This window comes from Aspergillus thermomutatus, assembly GCF_002237265.1.
Source record: "Aspergillus thermomutatus strain HMR AF 39 chromosome Unknown NODE_26, whole genome shotgun sequence".
In the NCBI taxonomy this organism is placed as follows: domain Eukaryota; kingdom Fungi; phylum Ascomycota; class Eurotiomycetes; order Eurotiales; family Aspergillaceae; genus Aspergillus; species Aspergillus thermomutatus.
The window spans coordinates 156,234-170,630 of NW_020798074.1; the positions used below are offsets into that span (position 1 = coordinate 156,234).

The 14,397-nt window shown below is 50.6% G+C and overlaps 5 protein-coding genes across 5 annotated transcripts; 3 read left to right on the forward strand and 2 right to left on the reverse strand.

Moving 5' to 3' along the window:
• Positions 1–645: 645 nt before the first annotated feature.
• Positions 646–2,715, reverse strand: CDV56_109209 (uncharacterized protein; the record flags this gene model as incomplete). The annotated part of the gene is made up of 5 exons (XM_026762828.1): positions 646–1,550; positions 1,601–2,134; positions 2,194–2,340; positions 2,402–2,521; positions 2,640–2,715. The coding sequence occupies 5 exons, from the start codon at positions 2,713–2,715 to the stop codon at positions 646–648; spliced, it is 1,782 nt and encodes a 593-aa protein (XP_026617294.1).
• Positions 2,716–4,563: 1,848 nt separating this feature from the next.
• CDV56_109245 (putative arsenite efflux transporter ArsB-like) lies at positions 4,564–6,937 on the forward strand (the record flags this gene model as incomplete). Its single annotated transcript, XM_026762864.1, has 3 exons — positions 4,564–4,639; positions 4,691–6,519; positions 6,587–6,937. 3 exons carry the CDS (start codon positions 4,564–4,566, stop codon positions 6,935–6,937), a joined length of 2,256 nt encoding a protein of 751 aa, XP_026617295.1.
• A 2,300-nt stretch (positions 6,938–9,237) lies between these two features.
• CDV56_109296 (uncharacterized protein) lies at positions 9,238–11,222 on the forward strand (the record flags this gene model as incomplete). The annotated part of the gene is made up of 4 exons (XM_026762915.1): positions 9,238–9,255; positions 9,310–9,932; positions 10,615–10,737; positions 10,814–11,222. The coding sequence occupies 4 exons, from the start codon at positions 9,238–9,240 to the stop codon at positions 11,220–11,222; spliced, it is 1,173 nt and encodes a 390-aa protein (XP_026617296.1).
• A 277-nt stretch (positions 11,223–11,499) lies between these two features.
• On the reverse strand, positions 11,500–12,525 carry CDV56_109311 (proteasome regulatory particle base subunit RPN10; the record flags this gene model as incomplete). The annotated part of the gene is made up of 4 exons (XM_026762930.1): positions 11,500–12,057; positions 12,120–12,339; positions 12,405–12,443; positions 12,500–12,525. The coding sequence occupies 4 exons, from the start codon at positions 12,523–12,525 to the stop codon at positions 11,500–11,502; spliced, it is 843 nt and encodes a 280-aa protein (XP_026617297.1).
• Positions 12,526–12,908: 383 nt separating this feature from the next.
• CDV56_109326 (uncharacterized protein) lies at positions 12,909–14,179 on the forward strand (the record flags this gene model as incomplete). The annotated part of the gene is made up of 3 exons (XM_026762945.1): positions 12,909–13,062; positions 13,114–13,405; positions 13,471–14,179. 3 exons carry the CDS (start codon positions 12,909–12,911, stop codon positions 14,177–14,179), a joined length of 1,155 nt encoding a protein of 384 aa, XP_026617298.1.
• Positions 14,180–14,397: the final 218 nt, after the last annotated feature.

Here is a 14,397-nt window from a genome sequence, read left to right on the forward strand (position 1 = left end):
GTACAGGTTTGTTCATCACTTCATCACGCTATATATGACTTGATTCCTTTAATACTTCCACGTTGATAAAACCTGGCTCATATGTGCCCCCATCCAACAAACCACCACCTCGATTCAATGATTTGAAATATGCAATGAAGAGGATCCGGTGAATCAAGTCTGTTTGTGAGGCAGATGAAATAGTTTCAGAAGCCCCGTTCCTTCTATGTAATGTCAGACTGTCCCCTTCGAGAACACAAAAGTGCTTCCGGCCACAGGACTGACCAATCCGTGGCTTTAGCAAAGGACTGAACCGTGAGCCGCCGAGATTCACGCCGTGGCTCGACTATTCAGAAGGACAAGTGGTGCTGCAGGACAAGACCCGAATCTCGACAACGTCGCCCGATTGGGATCTGGAGCCTGCTTCGTCGAGCCGCGTGGGCAGAACGAGGCACTGAATGTATCGATAACACACCCTTGCTCGGAGCATTCTTTGCCTCATGACATGGTAGTTATGGGTACAGAACAGGTCCGACCAGTCATCCTCGAAGAAATCGGGGACACGACGGACATATCGTGTGACTGGCCTGTAGCCAACCGTGCCCTTAAAACCCCTCGGTTTGTGATTGGCAGACTATTACATGATGCCAACAACTGTTCGCATACTCAAGGGGGTGTCCGTGGGATTGATGAAGGGGCGTACCCAGGGGAAGGCGGGTCAGGATCTGGAGACACCACGATTATAGGCGAGCTGTCTCCCATTGATGACTCTTCAACTGCCCTAATTGAAGCAGTGGATGATCTTATCCGACCACCACTGGCATAAACTGGTTTTGGCACTTCGAGCGTGTTACCCCGGGCTCGTGAACGACTTCCAGTGGCATTTCCGGATGAAGAAGAAGGATTTTGTATGTCAAACGAGCTCCGATCCGCCTGCGACATGCTAGTCTGCGATCTCCCACCAACGCTCGGCGCTGGGGAGGCAGTCCTTGGGATTGGCGGGCTACCCTCGAAATCTCGCCGAGAGGAAATGCTGCCAGTGAAACTAGGCGTCCGCGAAAGCCGATCGGGAGACCCTGATGTGCCGACGTCGTCTATGTCTTGACCACGATTGTACTGCTTCCTTATCTTGTTCAAATCGCCGTTCCGGTTTTCCTCGCCGGGTATCTCTGGAAATCGCAGTGCTGGCCCGCTCTTGAACTCGGAGTTCTGATACCGATCATGTGCTGCGTTGCTCATCCAATTGCTGACGGCAAAAAGGGTTCGCGCAATTTTGCGCCGGCTGCCCTGATCTTCGGTTGCAGAGCGCTTCAGTGGCCATCTACTATTTCGACTCATTGTATGTCCCACTTCCATCGAGGAATCTTTGTCGCTGCCGGAAGAATTTGGCCGGTCCTGGACACGAGACGCTTCAACAACACCCATAATGCGCTCGCTAGGTAGAGGACCGGGATGAGTGCTGCTAGCTTTTTCCTCCACATCCTCTTCCTGCTCTTCCACTGCTGCTGCCAAGAAGAGCGAGAGCGACCCAAGTACAGCAAGGCCGGCACCAACAATCGGGGCCCATTGACCTACCCACAAGTCAGAAACTGGTCTATCTCTATGAGATATAAGAGCCTACCTATGCTCTTCATTGGCTCAGTCTGATATACGACTTGATCACTGAAAAGGTTCCGCTCGCCGATGATAATAATGACGAGTACTGCTGCCCCGAATATGGGGACCTCCACGACACTGAGGAATGACCTGATCATTTCATTGACCTTGTTCATTTTCCCGAGCGTTGCACCGTTCGTGCCCTCAATGACCTCGTCTTGCCTTTTGTTCCGGTACGAATTGCCAAACCGCCTGGTCCAGTTGATTTCAAGGATCTTATTCCACATGGACGCGAGCGAGAGGATGGCTGGAATGCAGCATGCAGCAGCCAGCAGCGTCGCAGCGCCAAATGTAAGCCTCTCAGGTGCAGGGATAACGTAGATGTTATTTGCCGAGCCCTGTCGCATAGGGGAGAATGGGCCAGCGTCGACGGAGCAAGTAAGATCACACATAGTCGTACCATAGATAAATTCCTTGGAGTCCCTAGATATCGGACGACCGTTGACCGTGCAGGGATGCGAATTGATACGATAGAACTCGATTGTTAAGCTCAGAAGTCCTTTGTGGTGAGGTAAGTTTACCAGAGGCGTACAAGCACTGCACGGATGGGAAACTTACCTGTAAGAATAAGGCCAGTCCACAGAAAGATGATATTCCGGCCGGGTTCATTGAAGTACGTTTTGGATAGTCTAACGGTGACTGGGGCAGTCAAGATGCCGATTGAGCAAAGCTGAAAAGCTCCAAAAACGTCCATATCGACAGCGGCTAAACAATATAGGCCATCGGTTAGGATGTAGGATATACCAGACACAAAGGTTGGGCTTACCATCGATGTGCAGTGACGCGAGTACAATACTATGAAGGGCTGCAACGGCCGGGAAAAGCAGTGCAGCGGCAAGACAGGCATTCCTGAGCCATTCCGCTCTGCGACCAAAGACGCAGGTTGCTATAAGAACATAGTACCTATAATAGCAGAGACCGTGAAGAGAGATATCAACAAAAGCTGCTCATGAAGCAGTGGATACTATAGAGTCCAAAGATATCGGGTGAGGAAGGCCACATACAAAATCCTTGTTCCTGGGCCATACTGGCCAGAGACTGGCCAGGCACAAATGACCTGCAGAGCGTTGCTGGCAGCATCGGGGGTATCAAGCGTTCTATTGAGCACTGTCGATAAATGGGATATTGCAGGCATAACTAGGCATGGTATCACAAAATATCGATGACTGTCCGTAAGAAGTGAATTGAGAATCTGTATATTAATTTTGATTTGTTTGTGGAGACAAGAGTGACCTTGGATACGATTTATAGTTCGGACTTTAATCCTTAGACTCGGTCTTAGGTCAATCTTTGACGCAGAAAGGTCGAGTCGTTCTTCAAAAGAGACTGGAGGAGGAAGAGGATTTGGAAATCCCCAACACTCCAGCAGTGATTGTGTTGTTTGTGAGGCTAGCAGACGCGCGTAATCATACTGGTTTATGATCGGGCATCGCCTCGGTTAAGAACGTCGACAGTCCAAATTGACTGTAGATAGGTTATCATTAGTAGTTAGTTAGTGGATGATTGTGCAAGACATGACAGACAAATGTAGTGTTTGTCGAATGTCTATCGCTCCCTCATTCAGTTCATGATGAGCGTGCGGTGTTTGCGACAAATCAGGGAGACCCCGGAATACGAGGACCGAGTCCTGCACATTGAGGCTCAAGTTCCCTCTCAAAGTATTCTGGAGGGGCTTATTGGATGCTTCATTGTTATTCGACGAATGGAAGGATCAGATGGACGAGGAAGCCCGGACAAAGTTCAGCCCGTCTGGAAGCCGGTCAGAAACCATCCAGAGGGTAGATAGTCTAGCTGACACCGGGCAAAAGAAGTGATCAGACATTGGCAGACACGGCTGAAGGCGTGTTATCCCTGCTGCCAGTCTTTTCCTGTTTGGGCAATGGCCGGTTTTTTTCTTCTCTCTCATCAGACTGATAGAAAACTCCCTCGGCTTTCTAATCGTGGTGCTTTGACGACTGTTGATAGGAGTAAATCAGATGAAAGAGATGGATTCGAATTTCATCCAGCCAGGAATATCCAGTATTCGACTTGTCGTTGAAGCATATAAGTCGAGTTGGATGCCCGATTGCCCAGGGTGCGGTGGGTAGATCATGGTGGGCCGGTGGCAAGGCTGGTGGGCGCAGTTCCCAGATCATGCCTAGTTAGGGCCTTAGTGCCTTAGTGCCTAGGTAATGGTCGAATCTCTTCTCGTCTGCGGGGAACTCACTCCCCGTCCAAGAACTTAAGAAGCCTCCAAGAACAACTGAGCCTCTTAGGCCTTTCCTTCCGGCCTCATGCTTTGCTGCGCCTCCCTTGGGTGACTAGGTCATCTTTAGCATTTGGCTAATCGAAAATTATTATCCCGAAGAATGTGCGTCCATCATTGCTAACCCGGTTGAGGGTTGGTTGCACTAATCGGAGCGTATCTGTCTTGTGCCACCGCCTTTTTTTCTTCCTAGACCAAGATCAATTGTTATTGCGACGAGGATGATATAGAAGGCCATCTTCCTCCTTTTGATCTGTTCTATCCGAGTCTGTTTTTCACCAATGGATTTGGTTGTTGGCTGATTCAGCAAAGCTGGAGTGTACTCGAAGGACGACATGGTGTGACCGACCGATGATCAAGTCTCAACATTCCCCTTAACATCAGGTTTGCTGGTCGAATTCTCCATGACCAGGGGGCTTCTTCATTCTTGCGCCCCGAAGACAAGGAAACGGACGAGACACTTTCAAATGGCGCGTGTTGCTTGTTAAAGCTTGCTTGTGTGCTTATATCTATCTCTTGAAGGCGTTTCTACATTTGCAGTCGTTTGCTGCATCTGATTTCTATCACTGCGGCATCGGGCCGCAACGCTCCAAGCTCGAAACAAAAATCGAGGGGGAAAAGGGGGGAAATTCCGCTATCTCCAGCGAGCCTGGAAGGGATTTCATACGAGGACGATTTCCAGAATGGCAGAGAATCTCAACACCAGCAAGATCAAGAACTGGCGTTCGATCGTCACGCTTATTGTTTTCATCATCACTAGTATGTCTAGCTACTGGACCCCATCGAATCCTAAGCGACTGACTTCTGCAGATATCATCGTGCTTTTTCCCTTCCATATTCCCATCTATATCCCACGTCCATTCTCAAATGCAGTGCTGGATGTTTTGAGTAAATTGCGAATTATCCCTCCCAGGAAAAATCGCTTTCGATCCGATGACCAGGAAGACGACAATGGCAAACTCAAGCCATATGTGCGAATTAACTTTCCTCTTAATTTTGTCACAGCACCGCTCATAGCAGACCTCTTTCTGCTGGCTATCTTGGCGATCGGGCGAGAGGAAGTGCGCGGTGGCACGCTTGGAGCCGACAATATCGAGCCAATCGATATCATGGCCTTCTTCCTGACTCTGGCTTACATCGCCATCTCCATCGATGCTTCGGGTCTGATCAGGTACTTGGCTTTCAAAGTCCTTCAGAAAGGTGGCAAGGTCGGACACCGGCTCTTCTTTTACCTCTACGCCTTCTTCTTCGGCCTGGGAAGCTTTATTGGGAACGACCCGATCATTCTCTCTGGTACCGCATTCCTCGCCTATATGACCCGAGTATCAAGCAACATCGTTCACCCAAGAGCTTGGATTCATAGTCAGTTTGCCGTTGCCAATATCGCCTCTGCGATCCTCGTCTCCTCGAACCCAACCAATCTCGTGCTAGCTGGGGCTTTCCAGATCAAATTCATTGAATACACTGCTAACATGATTGTTCCCGTCGTGGTCACGGCCATTGTCTTGTTTCCGTTTCTACTATACATCATCTTCGCGGATGAATCTCTCATCCCTCTCTCCATCAAGATGCACGAACTCACACAGGAAGAAAGAGACAAGAAGCCTGTGAACCCCAACATACCTCACGCGAGGGGAAGGGCTGATGAACAAGAAGACCTCGCCGACGATGGACAACAACTCTCGCTTGAAGAGATTATGAATCCTTTCCTAGATAAGGGGGGTGCTGCATTTGGAGCTCTCATCATGGCGGCCACGCTCATTACTCTGCTAGCCCTCAATGCAGCTAGCCAAAATAGCCACCCGCATCCTGTCTTCTGGGTGACCCTCCCGGCTGCGGTGGTCATGCTGTGCTGGGATCTTGCGTTTGGATGGTACCACCGTCGTGAAACGCGCGAGATTGCCCGTAAGGGCCGCGAAGAAATCGAGCTGGCCCGAGCGGAGCGTGCCCTTAAAGATGAGGAAGCCATGCGCGCACAACACATTGCCGAGGCATATGAATTTGCTGAATCGACAGAAGCTCGATTACAGAGAGAGCCCGACACTGAACCACGCGCCGGCGAGGGGGATACGGCCGATGTCACCAGCGCACGGCCGCCAGATCGTGCTTCTACAGGCTTTTCGTCCGAGATGTCAGATGGCCAAAGTCAGACACTGGCCTCTCCTCTCGAATCATCCATTTCAACACTGGTACCCAAGGATGATCAGTTGCAGAATGGACAACTCACAACCGACGCCATGAGCACGCTGGACGAAAAGCAGGAACTGTCCACAGCCGCGCCACGGGAGTTGTCAGGTGCGACTTCCAGTCTTGAGATGGACGTGGAAAGACGGATCTTCTCCGAGAAGGTATCGCACGAGGCTGCATCAGGAAACGGCCGAGAACGGGTAACTCTGGTGTCTCTTGCCGCAGACGTGTACAGGTGGTCGCAGGAGACATTCCCCACCGCTACAGCGGTGGTGTCCCACATGCCATTTGCGCTTGTGCCTTTCGCCTTTTCCATGTTTGTCCTCGTACAAGCCTTAGTCACCAAGGGCTGGGTCCCGGTTTTCGCTCACGGATGGGACCATTGGGTGGACAAGACGGGGACCGTCGGAGCTATCGGTGGCATGGGCTTTCTTTCGGTGATTTTGTGTAACGTGAGTTGCGAAGCTCAATATTGAAAACTGTCGAACCTGCTCAACTAATTTGGCACATTCGCACTAGTTTGCTGGCACCAATATTGGTACCACCATTCTCCTTTCCCGGGTCATACAAGCATGGAAGGAGATCCACGACGCCAACAACACCTACATCAGTAACCGGACATTTTGGGCAACTGTGTACAGTATGGCGATCGGAGTCAACTACGGTGCCTTTAGCACGGCTTTTAGTGCATCGTTAGCCGGTCTTCTTTGGCGGGACATTCTCGCCAGGAAGCATATTCGCGTCCGCAGCCTTGACTTTGCACGAGTGAACCTTCCCATCATTGCCATTTCCATGGCTGTAGGGTGTGCCGTCCTCGTTGGGGAGGTCTACATCATGAGAGATAACTCTCCCTACAATCCACCAACATAAACTTAGAGCGTGAACCGGCTAGAGTGCCTCGGAGGTGCTCTCATCCCAGCTCATTCCATTCCTTTGGCATTCGGGTGATCTCGGAAGTTGTCTCTTCAAGAGACTTGTCGCAACAACGCCCTTAAGCAAAACCACTGTTCATGTCAGCCGCAAGAGATGAATGCAGGCTCCAAAGACTCTGATCCGACTCTGAGCCTTGCAAGGCTGCCGTCGTGCGGACCACCATATATGAACGTCCTTGAGAATGAAGGGACCATGGATCATCATTAATTTCAGAGCTGCTCGGCTTGAACGCCGACTTGAAAGGACCAACTGCCTACTTGAGGGCAGTGTGACAGAAGAAATCTTCAACTGAGAAGACCCATACAAAACCGATCCGATCATGCCCGATCCCAGAGTTTTCGTTTCTTGCGTTATGTTTACTTGGAAGATTTACGACTCTTTACGACTTGACGACTTCACAACGAGCCATGTGCCTTAGATTCCGAATACATGCGCATTTTGATAGACATCTCCCTGGATGCTCCTTTCCTGAGCAATCAAACTCAAAAGTGAACAATGTCATACGTGAACATCGAACCAAGAACCTTATACTATCCGGAAATTTTGATTGCTCAGTTGCTCCTAGTCCTAGCAACTACCTTGTGCAGATCCCATGGCTCTCTCCAGACCAGGGCCAGTATTCCATATCTGCCTATATACAAACGTACCAATGTCAGGCATAAAAACCTTACTTTTGAATCAATAGTCTCCATCGGGAATGTAGGTTGCACAACATTCAGGAGACAGGGTACTTACAACTGTCCGTACATAGCGAATCAGCTTCCGGTCCGTAAGACTGTGGCAACATGTTACCCATGCAAGGCTTGAGTGACGAGATATGTGCTTTACTGCCTTATCACAAGTGATATGCAAGTTTAGGTAATGTCGGCATTGCATTCTGATCTCTGGTAGGAAGAGGTTGGCTGACTCTCGTGAGAAAGTCCCGCTCTTATTGGTTGGTCATGTCATGCTTCCTTTTGTAGAATTCAATAGCATCAGGCATGGTTGATCAACTTCGATCTTCTGCGTACCAACTCAAGCTACGGAGTAGAGCGGATCGACACTGTTTTTTCTCTCTCTTATCCTTTGCATAACATTAGCGCCTCGATCGATCAGCCACATGACAGCTCCTCGTGCTTGCTGTTCATGGCCAAAGCTAAAGGCACAGTGCCCCGGTCATGGTTTATGGGGATGCCTTTGCTGACTAGTATCTCCGCCAGTTCGATGTTGCCTGCCTCGGTACTGGGATGTAGGAGAGTCTGGCCTTGGGCATGATTCGCCAAACGTGGATTGTGGGAACTATGATCCAGGCATCAGAATGAAGGCAAGGCTGGCAGATAGCCGTACAGAGACATGGCCTTGATGTCTTTCTCGCTGACTGAACGGCAAAAGCGGGATACAGGAGAGCTCAGAGTCAACACCTGATATGACCTCAGAGACGGGAAGTCCTCGTACGTCGTGCACGAACTACCGTACAGAGTTCGGGCTGTAAGGATTGGTACTCGAATGGTGAGCTCTGGTCCAATTTACTGTTCACTGTTGCCTGTTCTAGCTCCCATCGAGATGGGCCTAATTTCACCTGTCATAATTGATCAGTGACTCGGATATCTAGGGCTGTTCGGCCGGTGAGACTAAAAACGGAACATGGCCGAGATCAAGGAGGTACCTGCCTATTTTGGAGTCAGAATTCGTCGGATTTAACGGTTCTGCCTCAGGTCCCGGTTACTGGAAGACACTTCCCCAATCAGAATTCATAATGAATGTCTTTCGGACTTGTCAATCTCATTCAATTGCTTGACTAGGGTAGAGACACTATGTGGATTCAGTATGGGATTGTTCACTGTATACGCGTGACAGTGGAAGGCCTTGCAGGAGTCGTGGTATACTTCGCAACAATGACGGACCACAACGTCTACCGGATGCACAGAGCATCGGATCATCTGGACTTTTGGATAGACTCGGATTTCGATCTGCTACTGTCGTCATCTCGGCGATAAGTAAAGTTTGACCCATTGCGTGGTGCGTCGGGCCCAGCACAGATTCAATGACGGGCGAGCAGTTCGGTGCATAGGTCCTCTTGCCTCAATGTCGAGACCGGGGTATAAATACCTCCAATTACCTTGGCATTTTCGGATGAAATCAGATCCAGACTGATCCTACATCCCACTGTTCTTGCCATCATTCCCGTGTTGTTTAGTGATAACGGCCATTCCAACAAAGTCCAACCGTGGTTTCCAAGTCAGAGACTAGCCTCAAGCATGCAAGAAGCCAGACCAGTACGTCTCTTGTTCCTTCCTCCAGATAGAGGACTCAGACTAATAATCTCCAAGTCCTTTGAAGATCTCGCATTAGCTCTGCACGAGCATATCTTCGCTCAGCCCCAAGAGAGCTTTGCGAACCAGCCCTGGAAGTTGGTCAAGGCCATAGAGACCTTCGCACGGAACAAGCGGATGATAATCTTCAAAGAGAACAAGTTAATCTTACCCCGTCAACAGCTTCAAAGTCTGCAGCCATCTCCGAAGACAATAATCGAATTCGGTACCTACGTTGGTAACTCCGCCATCGCCTGGGGTGCGATTCTACGCGACCTGCATGGCGAGAATGTGCACGATTGTAACGTCTATACTTTCGAACTGAGCCCAGTAAGTGCTCAGGTAGCTCGAGACCTCATACGTCTCGCTGGGTTGGAAGACCTCGTTCATGTCCTGGAGGGGCCTGCTGCGGAATCGCTCAAGAAATTGCATGTAGAGGGAAAGGTGAAGGCGAGAGGAGTGGATATGGCGTTCTTCGATCACTGGGAGAAGTTCTATTTGCCTGACTTGCAGCTCTGTGAAGACCTCAAACTGTTCCACAAAGGGTCTCTGATCATTGCGGACAATACTGACAAGCCTGGAGCTCCTGACTATCTGGCGTATGTCAAGGCTGGGGGTCGAGGAGGGAAGGGGGCTGTTCGGTATGATAGTCAGTCATTTGAAGCGGTAGCGGAAGAGGATCACCCGGTATGTCTCTAGCTCTCTGTTTTCTCAGACAGACGACTAGACATTGACTCGTAGATCAGTGCTGTGGGACTATAAGGATATAGTGTGAAGTTGGACGATGCGGAGCGCAAGTCGTTTGACAGCAGCTGTTACCCAGAAAATTACTTCTTGAAATAGATCCAAATAACATAAATTTGCGTCGAATTCCTGCAAATCTTAGATATGAAATAAAGTCGAAATGTATGATAATTGGGAGTCGAGGGTTGATCTGTATGCCCTCTAAAACATAGTACCAATTCGCCGACCGAGGCATCTCATTGGCGGTCAGCCTGGTTTGCAGCATCTCTTGCGGTTTCTTGGGTGCGGAACAAATACCCCAGCGAACATAGCTACTCCATTCTCCGCATCCCCTCAGGTGCGGCCAATATCAATGACCATAACGACAACGATAACGATGACATGAGATCCCCGATCTGATAGTTATACATCCCGCTTATAACATATACCCGAATCACGAATCAGAGTAATGCTGCACGAATTAAAGCATTGAAGTCTCTTCCTCAACAGGACGATTGTCCGAATCCTATCCACCATGTACGTCAAATACCTCCCCCCCCCAACACATACACATCTCGATTGACCAAATTCAAAACACAGGGCCGTCTTCTCCCTCATCATCATCAACAAAGCGGGCGGCTTGATCTACCAGCGCGAATTCCAGCCGGGACTGCGCAAACTCTCCACAAACGACTACCTCGTCCTAGCAGGGACGTTTCACGGGTACGTCGAATGACCGCCTCCCAAGCGAGCATCAACTTCTTCTGAAGCAAATGCTAACAGCAGCCGTCACCTCCAGCGTCCACGCAATCACCCGCTCCATCACTCCCAAGATCCCCATCTCCACGCACCTCCCAACAACACCCGCCTCTTCCTCCTCCAACGTCGCCCTGTCATCGCCCTCGGGCACCTCCACACCGACCCCGTCCGTGTCCGCATACAGCCTTCCTAACCCCGGCGTACCAGCGACAGGCCTGGAATCGCTCGAGACGGATAAGTTCCGGTTAACGTGTTTCCAGACGTTGACGGGGACCAAGTTCCTCTTGTTCACGGATCCGCTCATGGCGAATATCGATGTGGTGGTGAAGAAGATCTACGAGTTATATTCGGACTATGTGATGAAGAATCCGTTCTATCAGCTGGAGATGCCTGTCCGGTGTGAGGCGTTTGATCGGCATCTAGCCGGTTGGTTGAGAGGGAGGACATAATGAGTTTGGCGGGACTGAAATCAGACCGCATTTGAGTGCTCGCGAATGGACTACGCTCGCTGTTTGGCGAAATGGCCAATGATGACTTCTCTTACTTCTGGTAACTAATTGGAGCACGGTTTCGTGGTCATGATAGAATTTGCAATACGACTCATATCCCTTCAAAGCGCGTAGTGGAAGGCACGCTTTCTAGAATTACAAGAGCAGATGTCAATACAGAGAAACGCCGGGTATGCATTAGAGTCATCCACCATATAGAAGGTCACACGACCCTTTCCTACGCGGTGTCCATCTTGTCACCGTCCTCTTTCTTGTCTTGGTTTCCACTCGATTCCCCGCCCGGCTGGCCTTCCTCGGGGATGTTATCCAGGTTCGCTTTGCCCTCACGCTCTTCCCTCTCACGCTTCTCCTTCTCCTGTCGGTTCTTTTCTTCCTCAAGTGAAAGACGCAGGGCGAATGCGAGCTCAGGGTCGTTTTCAGCAGCGTCCTCGAAATTGAAACCGCCCTCACCACCTTCCGCACCGGCGCCGCCTACTCCCGCATCGCCGCCCAAGATAGGCGTGGCCTGAAGCTCCTCACTCAGTAGGTTCGGTCCGGGGGGAATGATGGCTAGATTGGAGCCGTCGCCACCCTTGACATTCTCCACGAACGCTTCCAATTTCTTGGTTTGATCGGACTCCAGGTCTCCAAAGGCAATAACATCGATCGAGACATTATTCTTCTTCATCTTCTTAGCCAGCTTGACCAGTGTTTTTTCGTCTTCTTCGATAGGGGAGCAGGAAAAAACGATGATGCGTTGTCTCTGGGACTTTTCGGAACGGTGCTTTAGAGCAAGCTAGATCATCGACCTCGTCAGTGTCTATCAATAAAACTCGATGTCGAGGACAAATAACATACACCGGCCACCTGTATACTGGAGCTGAGATGGGCAGTGCCATGAATCTTGGTGCGGTGCAGACCGGCGAGAATGCTGCCAAAGTCGGAGGTAAATGTCGAAAGAACTTCAGGACCCTTGCCGCCCATACTCATGAGCCCAACAGCAGACTGTGGATGTGCGCGCATTTTGGCGCTGTGAATGACGCTGACGGCATCGACCTGTGCTTGCCATCGTGTTGAGCTGCAAGTTGTCAGCCCTTGAGCGACAGAGCTTATCAAAGCTGGGAAAGACCAAGGAACCCTCACGTGTAGTCTCCGTTTCTGCTGCTTTCACTATTATCCACACTGCAAAGAGGTCAGTCAACGGACAGTTAGCTTAAACCGAGCTGGGAAGGACGGACATGATCATGGTTGCTTCGAGCGACATCTCGGCTAAGGTCTATTCCGCAAGTTCTGGATGAGACAGTATGTAGATATTATTATTCAAAAAGATAGAATTGACTCTTTAAAAATTAATAAAAGCTCCGAGAAAAGGCAAGAGGCGAGTGAGGAAGATAATAGTGATGGAAGTGATGAAGATGGGTGGAGGTGACGATGGAGGTTGGAGCTGCAGGCGAGATGTCACACTCTCCGCTCGGAAGCTAACGACGAATTAAGTCAGCGCCTTGTTTACTCCCCGTCACTGCCATCAACATCATCCTCCACGCGCAATTATCGTCCCTCATTGACCTCCCACACAACGCTCTGTTCTCATTTATCGCAATCAAACAAGTTACCTTGATCTAATAACCTATTGCCACACACTTTGCGATGGCTTCTCCAACTAAACGCAAGTCTCCCGACGCAGACCATGACGCGTATCCTAGCGACGCTGCCAGAACACCCACCGATGCTCCTCCTCACAAGAAGCTGCGGATAACTCGAAGCCAGAAGCAGGCCCTCATCGATAATTTGCAACTAGAGAGTATGGTCTTCTCGACATTCTGGATGCCTCATCTACTAACACAAGGTGCAGTCACGGAACGAGCTCGCAAGCTTCGCGCACAATACGCTCTCCAGGCACATGATCTGCGGGCTCGAATCGAAAGGCGCATTAACCGTATTCCTATCGCACTCCGAAAGGCCAATATGGGTGAATTGCTCGAGAAGCACAATAATTCGCTCCGACTGCAACAAAATGCCCTGTCCCCCAAGAAGCACGCCAGTCCCGGTAAAGGAACGCGGAATCTCACATCTGCCTCAGTCAAACGCGGAAAACAAAGTGTCTCTGCTGCAAGCCCAAGCACGCGTAGAGTTAAAAGGCAAAGGTGAGTTGCTACGACCCTTTGCGATCTTCCGATCCTTGTTCGCCTGCTGACGGACTGCTGTCTAGTCACGAGGGACTCTATTCGGACAAGGAAAACGCCCCTGCTGCAGGTGAATCTCTAGATGTGCTCAAAAATCCCAAGAGGCGTGCCAACCCGGCCGGCACTTCACGCGTCGTTTCTCAGGAGGTCAGAGGCGCAGACTACCGGATCCTCTCTCCAAAATCTTTGAACTCCAGAACGTACCCACAGTCACCGTTCCGTGCCTCTCCCGAAAAGCCTCATAACTCATCATATCTCTCTCGTCCCATGTCGCCCTTGAAACCATCCAGCCCCCTCAAGTCGACGTCAGCCAGTGCAGCAGGGAACGCGGATAATGCACGGTCGCGGACCACTAAGGCCACTACGACTACCACAAGGGACATGAGACCACCGTCTCAAGCTAAGAGACCCGCCAGCCGAGCTGCCACGACAACTAAGACTGTCCGGTCTCCCTTCTCCCGGCCTGCCACCCAGCTCGACCGCAGAGGGAGCATCTCCTCCACCGCTTCTTCGGGTACGACAGTGATCAAGCCAGGCAGAGCAGGAGCGGGTGCTAGGAAAGTAACCACCGCATCTTCCGCTAGTGCTCCCGTCAAGAGGACAACGGTCGCCCGCAACCAAGCGCCTTCCGTGGCCGCCAAAAGAAGCACCGCTTCTACGACCAGGAAGGCCACTGCTCCCGCAGGAGGTGAGGCTTCAGCCACGGGACGTCGAGTCTTGCGCAAGCGAGCGTAAAATTTGAATGCAAATTGTTTTCACACACAAGTTGGGACTACTGACTGGCGAGGGTGTTGTTTTTTCTGGAGTGGAGTGATTGATTTTCCGGAGGGTCAACCGATTCAAGATTGGGGTTTATTGGGGTCATGGCATTTGCATAGCTTGCTTGGCTGTCATCTTCAGTGATTGTATTCCTGTGGTTTTCTGTTTGGATTCTGTCCTTGTGCATTCATGCT